We start from the raw sequence: 21,579 nt of genomic DNA on the forward strand, positions 1-21,579 counted from the left end.
CCTCGACCTGCTGGGCTCCGACGATCCTTCCCCTCAGCCTTCCAAGTAGCCGTAATTACAGGCATGCGCTACCACGCTCAGCTGATTTTTTGATTTATTGTAGAGATGAGGTCTCGCTGCCCAGGCAGGTCTCGAATGCACGGGCTCAGTCAATCCACTCACCTTAGCCTCCCAAACGCGCGGGATTACGGGCTGAGCCACCGAGCCCGGCTTCTTCATTCCTTTTTATGGCTGGATAATATTACATTGTATGAACCATATTCTGCTTATTTATTAATCAGTTAATAGACATTTGGGTTGTTTCTACTCTTAGCTATTATAAACATTACTGCCATGAACATTTGTGCACAAGTTTTTATTCTCTTGGCTGTGCTTACACACACACACACACACACACACACACACCCTAGGAGTGGAATTTCCGGCTCAAATAGTAACTTGTTATTTAAGTTTTTGATGAACTGTCAGGCTGTTTTCTAAAATGACTGTGCCATTTTACATTCCCACCAGAAGTGTTTGAGGGTTCTGATTTCTCCACGTTCTCGCCAACACTTAATCTGAGTGTGAAATGGTATCTCAATGAGATTTTCATTTTCATTTCTCTAAGTATTAATGAAATTGAGGAGAGTCTTTTCATGCGTTAGTGGCCATTTGCAGATCTCTTTTGGAGAAATGTCTATTCAGATCCTTTGTCCATTTTTGATTTGGGTTATTTGTTTTTTCATTATTGAGTTGTAAGACAAAGATTCTTTTCAATGTTAATTTGTATTTGTATTGCCACCAAACAAAATGTGCCAGAAATAACTTAATGGCAAACCTTATTTTTCTATAGGTGCTGAAGATTTTTTTAAAAATTGTCAATGAGAAATAAAGCTGACTGGGATATCAAAAAGCAGAGTGCTTGCAATACTGTCATCATGCGTAAAGGGGTACCAAAGGACCCAGAGATTGCTGATCTGTTCTACAAAGATGATCCTGAAGAGCTTTTTATTGGTTTGCATGAAATTGGACATGGAAGTTTTGGAGCAGTTTACTTTGTAAGTAATTTTAAAAAGTTGTTTAGGTAGATCAGATAAAGTTTGGATTCTCCACAGTCTCTGAACATAGCTATTACTTGTAAAATATGCTTGGTTTTAATGTTTGTTCTACAAATTGAATGATATCTACAATAGAGGCAAATAGTCATTGCTGAAAAACCAGTTCCAGAGTTCTAGACATTATTCAGTTCAGTGTTAATCTATATCAACTGACTCAGCTATCAAGATAGTTCAAGGAAGTTATTAAGCTTGAAGTTGAACCCTGTGAATTCCCACTATGTGCCAAGCTCTTTCCTGCCTCTTGGCCTTTGTATATGCTATCCTCACTCCTACCCCTAGAAAACTCTGCCTGCACATTGTGTCCCCAGCCCTGTCTCACTCTTATTCATCCTACAGGTTTCAGCTTAAAGATTACTTCTACAAGATACCCTTTACTGTTCAACCTCCCACCACTAAATCTGGACTCTTCTTTATGATCACATAACACCTTGTGCTTGTGCTTTGTTGCATTTATTACACTCGTAATTGAACAACTATGTGTGAGATTTTTTGTTTCATACACATCCCTTCCCCTAAATAACAAACATGATGATAACAGGGATTATATCTATCTTGTTCATTGTTATATCCTCAGGAACTAGTATAATGTCTGACACTAGCAGGAATTTGATAAATGTTGGATGGATGGGAGGATGGACAGATATACAGATGCCTATTCAGAGAGAGGGACTGACAAAGATTTTTAGTGGTGATCATGTCACTTCAGTATTTTTGGTTAAGGGATGCAAACCTAGCCCCTAGAATTAGTTTCAATTCCAAGTATGTTACTATCTTCTGATGTGAAAAAAAAACAAGTAACCAAAATGTCAATACAGCTTATTCATCTGAAATTCATTGCATGAAATAAGATATAGTTATTTAATTTTATTAAATATAGCAACTACATTTTAAAATAAAATATAGTTATTTAATTTAATCTAGATAAATTAGAAGTTTGCTTCATTAGGGCTAGGCACTATGACTCATGTGTAATCCCAGCCCTTTGGGAGACTGAGATGAGAGGATCTCTTGAGACCAGGAGTTCTAGACCAGCTGGGCAGCATAGCAAGACCCCATTTCTACAAAAATAATTTTTCAAGCATGGTGGCATGTGCCTTTGGTTCCAGCTACTTGGGAGGCTGAAGCAGGAGAATCAGTTGAGCCCAGGAGGTCAAGGTACAGTGAGCTATGATCACGCCTCTGTACTTCAACCTAGATGACAGAGGGAAACCCTATCTCAAAAAAAAAAAAAAGTTTGCTTCATCGAAGTAGCAAATGCTTCCTGAAGCATATTAGTCCATTAAGGCAAATAATGAATTAAGTATGAATTATTGCCTAATTCCCCTCCAAATCTGTAATCAAATCATTTTTTTAATCAGATAGTTCTCTTCCTTTTAAGTGATCTTTTGTGTTCTGCCATTTGGTTAGGGTTTGTCATTGGTTGTTTTTCCAAATGAGATTTTATGAATTGCGTCTTTATCCTTTTGCTTCTAACCAAATCTTCATCCTGGGTTTTCTTTGAACTCTTTCTCATCCCTTATATCTATGCTCAGTGCTACCATCACTTCTTCCCTCATCGCCACCTATAACCTGGCTTCCCCTCAAGTATATTTTATCATTAAGTTTGATAAAATATTAAGTAGTATAAAATATTCCTTTCACTGAAAGGGGTGCTAGTCTTCCAGATAACACTATCATGCTAGTCTTTAGACTTAGAACAGTATTTAAGTCCCAACTACAGTTCTATCTTCTTTATTCAGAGACCTGTTTTCTAAAAATATATATATATTTTTGAGTTGGAGTCTCACTCTGTCACCCAGGCTGGAGGGCAGTGGCATGCTCCCAGCCACCATAGCCTCAATCTGCTGGGTTCAGGTGATCCTTCCGCCTCAGCCTTCCAAGTAGCTGGAACTACAGGCATGCACCACCATGCTTGACTAAACATGCTTGTTTATTGTAAACATATCATAAAGAAGTATGCATAATATACACATATATTTAATATATAAATTAAAATACAATTTAATGGTAAATTTCTGTGTAAACACCACCTAGGTCAAGAAATGGAATACTGCCGGGCTCAGTGGCTCAGCCTGTAATCCCGCACTTTGAGAGACTGAGGTGAGTGGATTGCCTGAGTCTGTGGGTTCGAGAGCCGCCTGGGCAACTTGGCGAGACCTCATTTCTACAATAAATCAAAAAATCAGCCGGGTGTGGTAGTGCATGCCTGTAATTCCAGCTACTCGGAAGGCTGAGGCGGAAGGATCGCCGGAGCCCAGCAGGTCGAGGCTGCAGTGACCGGGAGCGGCCACTGCACTCCAGTCTAGGCGACAGATTGAGACTCCAACTCAGAAAAAAAAGAAATGGAATACTGCCAGCATCCCAGAAGCCCTTCTTATGTCCTCCTCTGTCGCAACCTTCCCCCCCCTCCCCAGGAGTGTCCACTATCCTGATTTTTATGGCAATTATTCTCTTGCTTTTCTATTTAATTTTATTAGTTTATTTCATTTATTAATTTAATTTAATTTAATTTAGTTTTTATTTTATTTGAGTCGGAATCTTACTCTGTCGCCCAGGCTGGAGTGCAGTGGCACGCTCTTGGCCACCACAGCCTCAACCTGCTGGGCTCTGGGGATCCTTCCACCTCAGCCTTACAAGTAGCTGGAACTACAGGCGTGCGCCACCACACCCTGCTAATTTTTTTATTTATTGTAGCGACGAGGTCTCGCCAAGTTGCCCAGGAGGGTCTCAAACCCATGGGCTCAGGCAATCCTCTTGCTTTAGCCTCCCAAAATGCTGGGATTACAGGTATGAGTCATCACGCCCAGCTTGTTTTTCTTTATCTTTAACCCACTTACACTGCACTCCTAAACAATATGATTTGGTTTTGCCTGGTTTTGAACTACTTAAAAACAGAGCCAGTGGCGTGGTGCCTGTTCTTGGGAGGCTGAGGTGAAAAACTCACTTAAGCCCATGTCAAGTTCGCAGTGAGACATGATCATGCCACCGCATGACCACCTGGGTGACAGAGTGAGACCTCAACTCGAAAGGAAGGAAGGAAAGGAAAAGAAAGGAAGAAAGAAAAAAATTGTATGTGTGTATATATATACATATATATACATATATATAATATATGAGTAAAACAAACAAGTCACAAATGTATATATACTAAATGCTCCCATTTTTATTTTTTTAACTTTATTTATTTATTTGTTTTAGTTGAAATCTTACTTTGTTGCCCAGGCTAGAGTGCAGTGACACATTCACGGCCACCACATCCCCTTCCCGCCAGGCTCAGGCAATCCATCTGCCTCAGCCTTCCAAGTAGCTGGAACTACAGACATGTGCTACCTCACCCAGCTAATTTTTCTTGATTTATTGTAGAGACAAGGTCTCGCTAAGTTGCCCAGGCTAGTCTCAAATCCCTGGACTCAGGCAATCCTCTCACTTCCGCTTCCCAAAGTGTTGGGATTACAGGTATGAGCACCACGCCCAATGAAAAAGGACTATTTTTAGTATTTCTTTACAACTCTAAAAGCTGGCACAATCCCTGTTTACTGTAAGTCCTAAATATATTTTGTTTGTTGCTAATGATAGACTAGAGAAATGATGAATGTACTTGGGTGACATTGATATTGAAATGTAATTATTAACTGTTTATTACCTGTATACAAAGGTGAATAGTACAGGCTCATGTACATTTGTAAGACACTAAAAAAAAGACTAAAAGAAAATTAACTGGCATGGTAATATAAAACTTACAAAAAACCTTAGCCTTTTATCTATGGTAGTCACATATAGGGAGTTCTCTAAATAGGCATTTTTCAGTGGTCACGGTCATATTTATGTTTTGCTCCTCACTCACTGTTAATAGACTTCCTCTTGTTATTGGCCATTATAACCAAAAAGATTGCAATCTTTTATTTGGACAACTGCAGTTGCCCACTCTGGTTTCTCTCCAGTCTATTGTGCAGATTTTAGTGAGGTTGAAAAAAGTGTAAATTTGATCACATCCCCCTTTTGCATCCGCCTTTGAGACTTTCTTCTGTTCTTAGGCCAAGATCAGAATCCTTACTGTAGCCATCCTATAAGATCCTTCATGATGTGATCCCTATCTATGCCTGACTGTATTCCTTCTCATTATCAGTGCAGTAGCTCCTACTGCTTTCTTTTGATCATCCTTCATAGGATCTTGCATAAATGGTTCACTCTAGAATATTTTCACCTTCCATCTTTACCTCCTTAACTCCTGTTCAAACTTTGGGTCTCAGCTTAAACCTCATTTCTTCAGGAAAGTCTCTCCTGACCTCCCTGAGTCACATCGCCCATTTGTGGTTCTCAAAGTAACACTTACCCTTTTTTATGGCACATGTTACAGTTACATTTTGATTGTTATCATTTTGTTTTTGTTTCTGTCTGTCTGTCCTACTAGAGGAGGGACACGTATTGGGCATATTTGCTCATGAGTCTATCTCTAGCACTTAGCCTCATACCTGACAAATTGTGGATAGCTAATAAGTATTTACTGAATGAATGAATGAATTATGAAGAACTCAGAGAACTTGTTACTACTAATTAGTACTTTTCATAAGTCACAGTCATGTTAGCAAGCCATTAAAGACCCAAGTCTGGCAACCAGTGTTTTTACACCTAAACACTATAATTTTGTTAGTCTCTGTAGGCTAGAGCTTTTACACACAAAGATGCCAGGGAATGAGCTAAATGTGAATTATGAACTGGCATAGATCTTGTAGAATCAATCAGCTGAGAATATATGTTATATTCAGAGAAAATAGAAATTATTAGCTCCGTGAAATATTTGTGTTTGCATTTACATAAGTAATTCTGACATGAGCAGTATTTACAAATGAGAAACTGTGCTAAAACAAATGAGAAACTGTACTAAAGGAAAACAAAAAAGGGCTGAGCCTGTTCATTTTCATATTCACTTAAACACAACTGCAAAGTTTGTGGGTTTCCAAAGCTCCCTTGTTGAACTCAGTATATTGTCCATAACCCACTTAAAGCAAATAATTTGGTTCTATCTTTCTGCATATAATTACCTTTTAGTTTTAGTTGAGGCTCAATAAATAAAGCAAAAAGAAAAACTTTATTAAATTTTTATATTTCTCCATAAAGTTGCAAAAATGTAGCTGGAAAATATTTTTTAAATATTGTAAACATATAATAAGTTCTCAATACATATTTCTTGAATCAATGATCTTGCTAACAGTTACTGAGACCATTGAAACTCCTGGAAGTAAGTAGCATGAATGTAAGTTTCAAGAATAAAACTTGAAATGATGAAGGCTATAATCATTCATAATACTGTATGGAGCACTTGAAAGCCGAGACCCCAGCTGGGCTCGGTGGCTGAGCCTGTAACCCCGCACCTTGGGAGGCTGAGGTGAGTGGATTGCCTGAGCCCGCGGGTTTGAGACCCGCCTGGGCAACTTGGTGAGACCCCATCTCTACAATAAATCAAAAGTAGCCCGGCGTGGTAGCGCGCGCCTGTAGTTCCAGCTACTTGGAAGGCTGAGGCGGAAGGATGGCCGGAGCCCAGCAGGTCAAGGCTGTAGTGGCCGGGAGCGGCCATTGCACTCCAGTCTGGGTGACAGAGTGAGACTCCAACTCAAAAAAAAAAAAAAAAGAAGCTGATACCCCATTAATGGTTTTTTTCTGGGTACTAAAGCATGGAATTTTTTTTTTAACTTCAGTGTAACACATTCTGATTTTTAACCGGTATAAAATTGCATTAAAAAGTTTCTATCTATAGAAAAAGGAACATGGAGATGGTTTTCAAGTTTCAAGTCTCTGCTCCAATAGATAGGATATATAAGCTAGTAAATCCATCAAGTTCTAATTAGTGATTAGTCTGTAAATGTAAGAAATACATTTTTATTTTATGGTAATTTTTTTATGCCCTTAGTTCCAAATATAGTATTGATAATAAAAACCCTTAATAAGCAGTTAGATAATAATATGATCTGATTCCATTTGTGTGGGCTTTTTCTTTCTTGTTTCCTAGTGGTTAATATATTGTTTTAATCCCGCTACAAGTTAAAATTTCCTATTGTTTATTTCCTAAATCTGTCTTTCCCAGGCTCAGCTGGACTGTGTGTGTGTGTGTGTGTGTGTGTGTGTGTGTGTGTGTGTGTGTGTGTGTGTGTATGTGTACACACACATATGTATATATACTTAAAATACCCACTATTCAGTCATAGTTCTTCTAACATTTATCGTATTACTAAATTGTAGGAGCTTTTAAAATTTTACTTTATTTTGAGTCAGAGTCTTACTCTGTCAGTCAGGCTGGGGTGCAGTGGCACACTGGGCTCAGATGATCCTTATGCCTCAGCCTTCCAAGTAGCTGAACTACAGGCACATACCACCACACTCAGCTCATATTTTGGTTTATTATAGAGACAAGGTCTTTCCATGTTGCCCAAGCTGGTCTCAAACTCCTAGGCTCAGGCAGTTCACCTCTGCCTCCCAAAGTGCTGATATTACAGGCATGAGCCACTGTGCCTGGCCTAGCAGCTTTTCTTTATTACTGTCATCTAAGCACAGTCTTAGTATTAAAGTTTAAAAGCCAGAACAATGTAAGAGGTTTTTGTTGTTAGCAAAAGTCACTCTATACAATCTAAGTAAATAAATAATAAAATATGCTTGGGTGAATTTCTGCAGCTCTAAAGATGACAACTAGTGAATACCTTTTTTATATATAATAGGTCTTTTACCTTAGTGCTTATAAAAAAAATTTTTAGCATGTTACTTTGCATTTTGACATTCACTAAGAATCTATGGTTGGATTATTTTTATATCAGTAAGTTATTGTTTCTTGTTTAAATTAATATTTTTAAAAATTATAAAGAAATTATTGTTATATAAGAATTGCTGCATTTTTATTTTAACTTAATTGTGTATAGAAAAAAAGTATACATTTTTCTCGAAAATTGGTAACCTGATCTTATCAGTGAGTGAATTCCAGTATTTCACTTCAGAACCCTTGCAACAGATTTATTGGTCCACAGTAATAATAATATCATAGAAGTGAAATAGCTTACTTACATCAGGATATGGCACTGATGCAGAGATAATCTTTTAATGTCTTGTATCTATTTTTCTGAAAATGTTACAAAAACTAATTTTAAATCTTTTAACTAAATTGAGAGGAAAAGACTATTACTTGGGTTATTTATGGTTTTCCTGTGTGCTTTCAATGAACTGTTGTATTTTGGGTTTGAAGAAGACAAGTAGAGATAAATATGAAACAAGGCAACCTATACAGATTTTTAAAAATGCACTTATACATACAAAAATGTGGGTATGTATATATGTAATGCATTCTCATTATAAGATATGAGGAACTCTGAATGTAGAAGTCTCTTTTAGAATTAATCTTACTTTCTGCTGTGCTGTTAAATACAGCTGCCAGCAGGCACATATAACTCTTCAAATTTAAGTTAATTAAGATTAAATACAATTTAAAATTTATTTCTTCAGTTCCACTAGTCACAGTTCACATGTTACTCTATTGGACAATGTAGGCTCAGAACATTCTCATCATCACTGAAAGTTCTTTTGGCTAACTCTCCTCCAGGCTTTATCATCGATATGTATTCTGGTATATATTCTTTTAAATTTTTTTCTGCACATATACTCACATTATTACTGTTCTGCAAAAATAGGATCCTTCTTTAGAGCTTGTTTTTGTTTTAACAAAAACATTTTTGACATCTTTCCATATTACTGCATTACATATAGATTACCTAATTCTTCTAATGTTTATCTTATTGTGTGACTGTATCATATTTATTTAACTGGCTTTCTATTGATGGATACCTACAACGTGAAGCCAATTTAGATATTTGGGATATATTACTTTTTTTGTTTGATTTGATATATTTCATTAAAATTAATCCATCTTTATATTACAATCTTTGCATGTATACCAAAAAGTATAAAGAGAAACTTAAAATGGGTGTGGAAATGTCTAGCCTTTCAAAAGTTGGAATATCTCTGAACTGTGATATTAAAGTATGATAATATTATTTTTAAAGTGTCTAATCAAATATTTGAGTTAAACTGGTTGAAACATTGTTAATTTTTTTATTTTTGCCTCCATCCTCTTAACACAGGCTACAAATGCTCACACCAATGAGGTAGTGGCAATTAAGAAAATGTCCTATAGTGGGAAGCAGACACATGAGGTAAGATTGAGACAGTTGTATACATAAACTGACATAAGCATGTTAGTCTGAAGCTAACAAAATTTTCAAAGACTTTCTGTCACAGTTCTTTTAAGTTCCTTATACTCTAGCTTGATCAACTATTTTGCAGAATAGAACAGGGGTGCATGTAATGGATTTTTAATAATATATGTGGTGATAGATTTGGATTTACATTTACTCAAAGTAAAGAAATAACACATTTAAATAGCTTCTTTATTATTAAACATTTACTTCATGCCTACTTAAAATAATAAACATGATATATGTATACTGATAATAAAATACTATTTTCAGTTTAAAAGTTAAAATATTTTATTTCTGACTTCTATAGAAATGGCAAGATATTCTTAAGGAAGTTAAATTTTTACGACAGTTGAAGCATCCTAATACCATTGAGTATAAAGGTTGTTACCTGAAAGAACACACTGCTTGGGTAAGTTGAAGAACCTCTATTTTATCTTTTTTTTCTATTAATTTTTTTTCTATTTATTTCTGTTATCTATTTGGTCTGTAAAGTTATCAGTCTAATTTCTGTCTCATTTGGCTTTTGTATTTACCATTTGCTAATACCTTAGTGTGCCAAATGGTATATATTCCATATGATTAAATATGATATCTAGCTTATTGGAAATTCCATTTTATAAACATTCAACAAAGAGAACAGTTAACATCATTATTTTATAATGATTTATTTGTAAAAGATATAGCCTTTTATTCTCATCCTAAAATTTTTATCTTTGACATTTTTCATCCTTTGCGATTCCCTCAAAATTTGGAATTGTGAGTGGTGTTTTCATTACTGTGTAATTTTTACCAATCAAGGCCTATCGCACAATTAAAATTAAATACTTTTGTTCCATTCTATATTCTTAGTATATTTTTGCATGATGATGTTTCTGGTTTGCAGGATGTTTCTGGTTGCATTGGTCACCATTTAGGACTTGAAAATATTTTATTTTGTACTTTATCAAATTGCACATTTCTACTTAAAATTCAATTTAACTAGCATTTATTGAGTGCTTAACCATGAACCAAGTCCTTTTCTGTATGTGATCTCTAATTAGGGAATCGAATTTTTGTTCCCAAACCAACTATCAAATAGTATACTTAAACATAAACATTTCTATTCAAGTAACTCTTAAGATATCTAGAGCTATAGCTCCTATTCTGAAAAGAAGAAATTAATCAGAGGAGCAGTTTATTGTCTAGAAATCAGGCAATCTCAACTGTCTTGAAGGAGTCAAGAAAGAGATTTCAAGCAGGCAGAATAGATGTTACAAAATCCAAGTGCTAAATCTTATGTGTTTCAAGTCTTCAGAAAATCCTCCATGCTCTTATTTGAAGCCTGTTTGCTCTTAGATTACATAGAGTGCTAATAAACTTGGTGACCTGTTTTTGTCTACAACTGATTTGATAGACCAATTAGAAAGAGCTCTAAGGAACTGCACCATTAGAGACTTGCATATAAACAGGCACAAGAATAATTTGACCATAAGGAAGAAGTCATAGAAGCTAGAAAGTAGACCTCATAAATTAAAGACAGAGCAGGGCCCAGGCACGGTGGCTCACACCTGTAATCCCAGCACTTTGGGAGGCTAAGGTAGGAGGATCACTTGAGACCAGGAGTTTCAGACCAGCCTGGGCATCATAGTGAGACTCTGTCTCTCCAAGTTAAAATAAAGTAAGCAAAGGCTGGGCAGTTAGAGCTATGTCAGGAAAAACCAACCAACTCAGATGCCCTTGTGTTATAGAATAATGAGGAAAAAAATACTGTGGCAATAGTGCTGAGTTTTTTACCATGTAATTATAAAAATATAATACAACTATAGCCATACACATTCCATTCAGTTTTAAAGCCTTTATTCCCAGCACTGTGGAAGGCAGAGGTGAAAGGGTTGTCTGAGTCCAGGGGTTCGAGACAAACCTGGGCAACTTGGCGAGACCCCATCTCTACAATAAATCAAAAAATTAGCTGGGCATGGTGGCACGCACCTGTGGTTCCAGCTGAGATGGAAGGATTACCTGAGCCCAGGAGGTCGAGGCTGTGGTGGCCATGAGCATACCATTGCACTCCAGCCTGGGCATCAAAGTGAGACTCCTACTCGGAAGAGGGAAAAAAAAGACTGGACTCGGTGGCTCAACCTGTAATCCCAGCACTTTGGGAGGCTGAGGCGAATGGATTGCCAGAGCCTGTGGGTTCGAGACCAGCCTAGGCAACTTGGCGAGACCTCGTCTCTACAATGCAAAATTTTAAAAAATTAGCGGGTATGGTAGCACAAGCCTGTAATTTCAGCTACTTGGAAGGCTGAGGGTGGAGGGATCACAAGAGCCCAGCAGGTTGACGCTGGGGTGGTTGTGAGCATGCCACTGCACTCCAGCCAACGCGACAGGGTGAGACTCCCAACTCAAAAAAAAAAATGATCTATGCATATTCTGTATACTTAGTTTAAGGAAGTTATATATGCCTATTTAGTTACCAAATTAAAAAATTTAGATAATTATGTGATAAAATTTAGAAATGTTTTCATAAAAATTGATTAAAGAAAAAAGTAGGCCATATGTGAGGGGGGACCCCAAAAAAACCAGGAATTTATTTATTAAAAACTGTGAATTTATTCTTGCATGATTAAACTTAAGTCACCTTCAGAGTACTCTCCATTTGATGCCATACAACTATCAAGACACTTTTTCCACTGCTCAAAATAGTTTTTGAACTCATCAGTTTTTGATGCCTTTTAGTGCTTCTACCATTGTTTTTCCACCTCTTCCACATCAGCAAAACGTTTTCCTCTGAGGATTTTTTATATCTAGGGAAACAGAAGAAAAGTCACTCAGGGCGAGATCAGGTGAATATGGAAGGTGGGTCATGGGAGTCATGCCATCTCGAGTCAAAAACTGCTGAATTCTCAGTGCAGCATAGGCAAGTGAGCTTGTAAATCACCAATCATGAAACAGGCAAACATTAAAGAATCTCATCCAAAAATTCACTGAAGCCAAATACAGCCTCTTACAACAATACTAGCTGGTTCACTGATGCTGATGGGTTCCTAGAACACTTACCTAGCAGGAGAAGCCTGTACTACAAGGAGCCTGCTCTCCAAAAACTAATTCCGGTTTTTTTGGGTCCCCTTCATAAAAAGCTAATGTTCATTATAGTATTTGCTGATGTGGAATTTTTCAGTTTACAATAAGAAAATTAATGTTTCTGAATCTGTTTTTAATGTCAGCTGTGATAGAGTTTCTAAACTTTAAACTTCTAAACCTCACATATTTTTTTAAACTATTCCAGTAATGCAAGGTATATAATACATAAATATATAACTGTAAAGCTATAGCATTTAAGATATTATATATTATGTTATTGTAGTGCAATTATAATATAAACATTTTAACTACATTTTAATATGTTATATAGCATATAGATGCATATTTATATTACTTAGTATAGTAATATATTTGTATATGCCTTTTGATACTGATATGTAATTTATTATAAAACTAATAAAGTTTCTAAATTTTAAATTTCTAGATTTCTCATATTGCTTTAAATTATTTCAGTTATGCAAGGTGTATAATATATTAAAATGTTTTTATATTGATTTTAATTAGACCAATATGTTAATATTGGTTATGTCTACTTGATCATAGGAAATTTATATTTTAAAATAAGCATGTGCCGCTTTTTAGAATAACAAAGTAATAGTTTGTAGGAGTGTAGGTGCTTGTGTGTGTGTATGAAGATTGGTTACTGAGTACTAATAGTTTGGATTTGGCTACAAATCAGTAGTCATGGACACCTAAAATATATAGGATGAGAATAAAAAAAGATTTTCCTCAGTTTTGCTTTTAGATGCCTCCCAAGATTGTAAACCCAATACATATCAATAGTATTTTAATAATATCATTCTAGAATTATTTTAAGATATAAATCTAAATATCACTCAGATTCTAGCTAATGTATAGATACATAACGGTCTACATCTTTTTTTTTTTTTGTCCATTACAAAAGTTTATTTAACAAAAAATTTAATCCAAAAATATACATGACCCAATTTTTACATCAAAGTAAAACAGGCCCTTTGGAGAAAAGACATGGACTTCTCTGCTGAAAAGCCAATTATACTCGTTCCAAGGCTTCTAACATGATACTATTTTCCCATATTACCATCATTGCCAGTATTGTTCTGTTGCCCACTTGTTGCCATCTCCACACACTCATCTAACACAAGATTCATGAAGGGGTCAGATCCCTGTAATATTTCTTGGACATGTCTGCCACCACTTAGTTTCAATGATAACTTCTTGTCCATAAATTTTTTAAACTTGGGATGGTGTCGGCTCTAGGGGCTCAGAGATGCCTCAGAATGGAATTCACTAGCAGTCTGCATCTTTAGATTGAGTTCAAAACAATATCTGTTTCTTGCTTAGAACCTTTTAAAAATGTAATAATAAGGAATTTACTACTTGCTGGCTTATTTTATTTAACTAGTATTTCCCAGTACAGATTTTGCTGGCTCATGTATTTGTTTGTTATTTTCTATGTTACAAAATTTTAGTACAGCCTTGCCACCTAAATCCTTTTTGAAACAACGTAGTATAGGAGTTAGTAAATAAATTGACAATCTTAGCTTGACCATTTAAGTCTTCTATATCCAGTTCCCTTATAATCTTTAGGCAAATTCTAATTAAGAAATAATAAAAATTGAGATGATGAAAATCATAAAAATTAATTAATGCCAAATGACCAAAATTCAGTCCAAGTTCAGGTAAATCAGAATGTTTATTCTCCTAGTATTCTCAATTCCTTGATTATTTGGTTGATTGGTTTCATCAGTTTTGAATCTAACATATTAATATTATGGATATATAATATATAAATCTTAAGCTATAGCTATAAAGCTACAAAAAAGTTTCTAAATGTTAAACTTCTTGACTTCTCATATTGTTCTAAATTATTTCAATAGATAGACCTTCATTGTTCTGATTACTATTTTAATCTGTTACAGTTGGTGATGGAATATTGCTTAGGCTCAGCCTCTGATTTGTTAGAAGGTAAGAATGAAACCACTGTACCCTCCTTTTTGTTTACTTGTGTCAGAATGCTATTGACTGCTATTGAAAGCTATTTAAAGTAGTTTGGGCAATCTAATTGGGTGATTGCTTGGACCTAAGTGTTGTGTGCATAAGCTATGCAAACTTCCTCTCTACAACGCTACTGAAAAGCATCTGAGGGATGTTAGCAGCCTTTCTGTGGTTTTAGCATCCAGGGCAGGTACTACTAAAATATTTGGCTAACATGATATGGTATGTAACCAAAAATATCCAATTTATGTGTATGTATGAAAGAGGTAGATAGTATCACATTATGTTGACTTTAACTCTTTCAAATATCTTGACTGACCCAGTTCTTCTCAGTAAATGCTATTATAACCAGAGGTTGTGTTCAAACTTTATTTTAAAAAAGTAAAGGCTGGGTGTGGTAGCTCATGCCTCTATTCCCAGTACTTTGGGAGGCTGAGGCAAGAGGACTGCCTGAGCCTAGGGGTTCAAGACTGGGCAACATGGAGAAACCTTGTCTCTACAATAAATAAAAAAATTAGCCTTCTGCCTCAGCCTTCCAGTAGCTACTGGAAGGCTGAGGCAGAAGGATCACCTGAGCCCAGCAAGTCGAGGCTGCAGTGGCCAGGGGCTTGCCACTGCTCTCCAGCCTGGGTAATAGTAAGACTCCAACTAAAAAAAAAAATCTTGAGCCAGGCACAATGACTTGCTCTCATAATCCCAGCTGCTCAGAAGGCTAAGGTGGGAGGATTGCTTGAACTCAGGAGTTTAAGGCTGCAATGAGCTGTAATCACACCACTTGCACTCTAGCCTGGGTGACAGAGTAAGACCCTGTGTCTTAAAAAAGAAAAAAAAAAGAAAAGAAAAACCGTCATTGGTCTCTGAATAGAAATTGCTTATTAGCTGCTTTCACAAATAATGAAAACCTATAGTTAGAAAGAGTAATTAAAGATGGCTTTGTGGTAGAGGAGAATAATGTAACCTAAACCACTCAGAAATTTCGAATGTTAGAAGGGACTGGTAAATTTGGACCTGGTCAGTTGGAATCAGTGTGACTTTGGCTTGCACATAACAGGTAAAATAATAGTGCATCATTTAATGACTATTAGGCTTTCTTTGCTTTGTTTTGAAGGATTAGTTTGCTTTTATGTACTTGGGTTTTTTGGTATCTGATCATTTATTGCTAGTCTATAGAAAATATATATCCTGTGTATTGAGGTGAATGTGTTCCCAAATTGTCATTTGGGAAATGTCATTTGTCATTTGAGAAAGTCAATTATTCAGTCTGGTATAAAATAATAAAAAGAGGCCAGGCGCAGAGGCTCGTGCCTGTAATCCCAGCATTTTAGGAAGCTGAAGCAAGAGGATTGCCTGAGCCCAGGAGTTGGAGACCAGCCTGGACAACATGGTGAGACCTCGTCTCAACAATAATTTTTAAAGTTAGCCAGAAAAAAAGTTTAAAAAAAATCAAGCATGTTGGTACGTACCTATAGTCCCTCCCAGCTACTTGGAAGGCTGAAGTGGAAGGATCACCTGAGCCCAGCAGTTTGAGGCTGCAGTAGCCGTGATCGTACCACTGCACTCCAGCCCAGGCGATAGAGTAAGACTCCAATTCAAAAAAATAAATAAAAATAAAATAAAATAAGGAATGAAACTTTTCTTTTTCCTTCCTCAGTTCATAAGAAACCACTTCAGGAAGTGGAGATTGCTGCCATTACTCACGGTGCCTTGCATGGGCTGGCCTACCTACATTCTCATGCATTGATTCATAGGTAAGATTAGGACCAGTCATGTTTTCATTTCAGTTATAAGATTATCTCTTTCAGGAACCTTGAAAATTAGCACATGCTCCAGTTTTTAGGGTGCCTAAGGATTTATAGATTGGTGCTGCTTCTGGATATAAGGAGTAAAGTTGCCAGAACATAGCTTCTTTTAGTCTTCGCCATATATCCACAATTATATTATAAGTGTTCTGTATGTAACTATTCTCCAGGCCGGATATGGCAGGGAAATTTGACACAACATCCACCAGCCTTTTGATACTGTGTCATGAAAAACATAACCTTCCTAACATATATTTACTTCTTAGCTGAGTTCTTCCCCCTTTCCTGTTGCAAATAGCACATTACTCTTATATAAATATATGCTATTTTATCACCTTAAAATATTTCTGTAGTCCATATAGATACTTGGGAAGGTATTATCTTTACTGTTTTTTGGCAGATGAGAAGACCTAGGTCTCAGAAATAGCTCAGTAACTTGCCCATAGTTTCACAGCATTTAAGTAATAGATGAAGAATTGAAACTCAAATTTCCTGACTCCTAATCCCGGGCTTCCTCTACTTTATGTTTTTTCTACCACGCCACCACACTTCTCCCTGCAACCTCCCTCCTTCCATTAATTTCTCCTAAAGAAATGTTGTTACCAATCTTTCCTTCTCCCAGTAAAGAACTTTTAGTACAGTTATTTTAATGATGGGAGAAGTAGTGGAATATTAGGTAGGTATAAAGAATCTGAAATGCCTCAAACAAAAGAAAATACTTGGCATTTACTAGGAAGAAGTGAAACTGTTAGGTCATAAGTTCCCCCTTTAATCACCCCAGAATAGCTACCACCAGTTACTGGTATTACAAAATTCCTCAAGATAGGCAGACCCAGATCCTGCTGGGAATTAAGGATAAAGTATGAACCTAATCATGTCTAATAAACGTTAATAAAATACATTTACCATAATGTCTATGGATTTGACAATTTTTTAAAAACATCTCTTTCATACTAACGTGTTGTTACTGATGCCAATTTGCTTGTGATGATTTTGTTCTTATTTAAAGCTGCAGTTCAGCTTTTTTGTGCCTTTATTACCTTAATCTGTACATTTATTTAATGTTATAATCTGTATTATACTTTATCTTCTTTAGTATGTAAAAAATAGACAAAAAACTTTTAAGGGATGCTTTCTAAATTTAAAATAAATATCATGTCTCAGATTTTTATTATTTTGATTTAAAAGGCATTCAGTCTTCTAATTTAAGTTAATAGAGAAAAGATATTATTCTGTTATGAAGAGAAATAAATAATGCTTTTTTTTTAGTTCTCTCTGCCAATGCCTAATGTCACCATGAGGAAGGAAGCTGAATTTTCAAGGGAAGTTTATAAAAGTTGTTTTGAAGCATTTGAACCTGATCATTTTAAGCTTGCCATAAGTTTTCCTCATCCTCTCTGTTGTATCTTCTCACTGCCCATCAACTTCCAATTCTTGGTTTCTGGTACTCATTACACCTCATTAAAAAAAAAAAAAAGAATAAGGAGTATATCCACATCTTCTCATTCTAAATTATCATACTGAAGAATGAATTTTTAAATCATATTTTTAAAAACTTTTAAATAACACATAACACATCTAATAGCTTGAGCAATAACCGCTTGGCGATTCTTTGTAGAAATACAATAGAAATGCAATTTCCTAACCCCTAATCCTTGTTTGTTTTGATCTTTCAGGGTCTTCTTTTTACTGTACAGTGTTATTTTTAAAATAACACCTTCTATATAACATGTACCCTCAAATGCGTTAGAGTTGCAGTTACAATTAAAGGCAGAGAGAAAGGGTCACAGGCAAGAAAGAAAAGGTATGTGTGTAGTTGAGGTTTATTGGTAGGTAGTCAATACAGAATCATTATAGGTTTGATTAGGCTCCAAAAATATCATATAATTTGGAAAAGAAAAAAAGGCAGTTACAAATGGCACCAATTTTCCCAGCACAAGGAATACTGTTGATGACTAGATTTAGCATTTAAGAATATGCTTTTTCTAAGTATAGCAGCTGAATAGGTTTCCTTGTCTGCCATGTCTGCCTTTTTCTCATTTTATTTCCTCCCTCTGAAGAAATCTCTACCTTTAAGTAATTGCTATGACCTACCTGTAAGTACACCCAGGAATTTGGGCCCCCTTATAACATGTAGTAATTACTAAATCCCCTTCTGGCTATCTGAGCAAGGTTTTTTTTTCTTGTTTTTTTTTTTTTTTTCTTTAATAAACTTTTTGTCTTATTAATTGCATGCTCTGACCTATTCCATAATCAAAATTGAAAAGCAATTTTCTAACCCTCTTATTTTTTCCTGTAGGGATATTAAAGCAGGAAATATTCTTCTGACTGAGCCAGGTCAGGTGAAACTAGCTGATTTTGGATCTGCCTCAATGGCTTCTCCTGCCAACTCCTTTGTGGGCACACCTTACTGGTACGTAGAATTAAACAATATGACATAGTTTTAAAATGTGTGTACGTGAACAAGATGGACTCATGGCATTGGTTCTGCTTTGTGACAATGTCTCACCAATGTGCCTCAAAACGAGATTTCATTTGAGAAGGACAGAAAACTCAGTAGCATAAAAAGAAACTGTCAGTATAAAACTTGCAATGACTTTAAATTGTTCAAATAAGATTGGTGTCACCATGTGTAAACTGAGCAGTATTATCGATTCACTGACCAAGCTCAGGTTTTAGATTTCATTTGCGGTTTCTCTTGAACTTTCTCTTGAGACAGAGTCTCCAAATAAGGACAAGGCAGCTTCTTTAGCCTTCTCCAACTAGCCAACAATCATAAATGTTCAGCGAAAGAAGTCCAAATTCTTGTCTTTGCTGAGTTCTCTGATACATCATCTAGTTTGTCATTCTGACTGAGAGTTTTTCATCTTATTCTATTCCAGACTCCTTTCATAGGTTTCATAGATACATTGAAATTTCATTATAGCTTAGAGAATGACTAATATCCCTTGGAAAATTACTTGTCTACTAAAAAAATCAGCTACTGTTTGAATTTCTTCCCATCATCATCAAATAACATTTACCAAGCAACTGTTTACCCACAGTAATAGAGCACATTTCTGTTCAAAGCATATTCAATTGATATGGACCCTGCCCTCCTAATGAAATGCATTATGGACAAACAAAGTAACAACTATTACTGTAAGCTGGTTTGTTTTTGTTTGGATTTTTTGGTAAGTTTTAGCATCTTTGGAACAGCTAATTGTATTGCTTTATATCATTCCATAAAGTATTCTAAAAATATTTTTCATGTTGTTTACTTTAAGTGTTTTATATATATGCTAATCCTTTACAAATCTCTGTGAGGTAGTTAATAGAATTCTCTCCATTGCATAGATTAAGAAATTGGTATACAGATAGGTTAAGTAACTTACCTAAGATCAAAGCCAGTATTTATTGAAAACAGTTTATTGTTTTGTATAAATCACCGAGTATATTATATTTGAATAGTGTTTTTCAAAATGATTTGTGTAAGGAAATAATATCTTTAGCAAACACAATTTTAAAATACCCTTAAGAACAGCTATGTCATTGAATCACTATATTAGAGGAATTTTATTTTCAATTTTCTACTTAAATATTATATATTGTGTTTGGTAGGATGGCTCCAGAGGTGATCTTAGCTATGGATGAAGGACAGTATGATGGAAAAGTTGATATTTGGTCACTTGGGATCACTTGTATTGAATTGGGTAAGTAAAGAATTATTTGTTTTCACTGTATTTTTGAGATTCCCTGACTCATTATTGTTAGTTAATTCATTCAGCTATTATTTAATGAGTTACTGCTGTATATGTGCCAGGCAGTGTGAATTTACTATATATTTGTATGCTCTTATAAAACACAGAAGATTGCTTTCTCTCTGTTATGTTTTCAAGTTATTAATTTAATTAAAGGAGTTTAAGTAGATGTGGTAGTTAACAAATAAGGAAATATAAGATACTAAGTACTAGTATTTGGAAAATATTCTCCATACCTTGAGTGACAGCAAATATAATAATTTTCATTACCTTCATTTATACTCTGACGTGTATTAGGAAGATCCAAAAATGTAATAGACATCAAAGATCTGACTCTCAAACTATATTTGACCTACCTAGAGCACAACCCAAGAGGATACGTCATGTTAGAAGATATCTTAGCCATAAACTTGTACCCCAAATATTGTTGCAGTTATCTAACATATTATGGAATCTCTCTTCTCTGGTTGTATATTTTGAACTTCAATATATCTTAAAGTTACCTCTATCTAGTGATATACTGGTAAATTTAACAAGTGAATCTCTTGTGGGGAGGGAAAAAGCCCTGATTTTTAGTTTTGCCTTTTTCCCCTAGTGTAAATACTCCCACTGAATGTTGGATTGGTAGCCAGTGGTAGTTGATTTCAAACTTCCAATACTATTCATTAAATGTGGAATCGGGAAAGATGTGCATAATCAGCCTTCCAAGTTAGTATGGGCTGGCTATAGCATAACACTGTCTTTATCTAGATGTTTTCATACATTTTAAGTCAAAAATGTTAAATTTTTAAAAACTTATAGCCATGTAAAACACAAAAATTTAAAGACAAGTCATGGACTAGGAGAAGGTAGTTGAAACATATTGAATGAACAAAGTATTGGTTTAAAATGTATGACGAAGCCGGCCTTGGTGGCTCAGCCTGTAATCCCAGCGCTTTGGGAGGCTGTGAGTGGATTGCCTGAGCCCACGGGTTTGAGACCTGCCTGGGCAACTTGGTGAGACCTCATCTCTACAATAAATCAAAAATTAGCCGGGCGTGGTAGCACGCGTCTGTAGTTCCAGCTACTTGGAAGACTGAGGCAGAAGGACCGCCGGAGCCCAGCAGGTTGAGGCTGCGGTGGCCGGTAGCGGCCACTGCACTCCAGTCTGAGTGACAGAGTGAGACTCCATCTCAAAAAATAAAAAATAAAAATAAAATGTATGACGAACTCTTACAATTTCTTTATCAAAAAGAAAAAGCCAAACAGCCCATAGAAAAATGGGTAAAGAACATGATTAAGCAATTTATTGAAGAGGAAGCCTAAATGGACACCAAACATTGGAAGACACTCATCCTCATTAGTAATCAGGGAAATACAAGTTGAAACAATTTTACATTTATGGGATTGGCAATAGCTGTTCAATCTGAGGACAATAAATTTGGAGAAGCTGCTAAGGAAGCAAGGACTCTTCTACACTATTGGCAGGAATAGACGGTGGCAGGAATATACGGTGGCAAATGGGCTGCGTCTGGTAAAGCTGAGGAGGAGCTACCTCAGTATCCCAACACTTCACTTCTGCGTGTAAACCTTAGGGAAATGTTTATGCACATACACTGGAAAATGTGTACCAGGGTGCAGCCTTGCTTGTAGTAGCCAGAAAAGGTGA

At 35.8% G+C, this 21,579-nt stretch overlaps 1 protein-coding gene and 1 pseudogene across 6 annotated transcripts in view; one reads left to right on the forward strand and one right to left on the reverse strand.

The window, feature by feature from the left end:
* The first annotated feature begins 830 nt into the window (after nt 1–830).
* The window catches only part of TAOK3 (TAO kinase 3), a 90,230-nt gene continuing 69,481 nt past the window's right edge, over nt 831–21,579 (forward strand). For 5 of the 6 annotated variants that reach the window (XM_021719335.1, XM_021719337.1, XM_021719334.1 and 2 more), the window contains exons 1-7: nt 831–1,037; nt 9,218–9,289; nt 9,642–9,743; nt 14,317–14,362; nt 16,044–16,140; nt 18,491–18,604; nt 19,792–19,883. In XM_021719335.1, coding sequence (XP_021575010.1) covers nt 861–1,037; nt 9,218–9,289; nt 9,642–9,743; nt 14,317–14,362; nt 16,044–16,140; nt 18,491–18,604; nt 19,792–19,883 — 700 coding nt within the window. In that variant the 5' untranslated portion in view covers nt 831–860. Of the gene's footprint in view, nt 1,038–9,217; nt 9,290–9,641; nt 9,744–14,316; nt 14,363–16,043; nt 16,141–17,935; nt 17,996–18,490; nt 18,605–19,791; nt 19,884–21,579 lie in introns of those variants that run through there. The other variant, XM_008071597.2, reaches the window with a different exon arrangement.
* LOC110596823 lies at nt 13,428–13,620 on the reverse strand (annotated as a pseudogene).

The sequence above is a fragment of the Carlito syrichta genome, unplaced genomic scaffold (assembly GCF_000164805.1).
Source record: "Carlito syrichta isolate Samal-C Ts95f unplaced genomic scaffold, Tarsius_syrichta-2.0.1 Scaffold314525, whole genome shotgun sequence".
Lineage (NCBI taxonomy): Eukaryota > Metazoa > Chordata > Mammalia > Primates > Tarsiidae > Carlito > Carlito syrichta.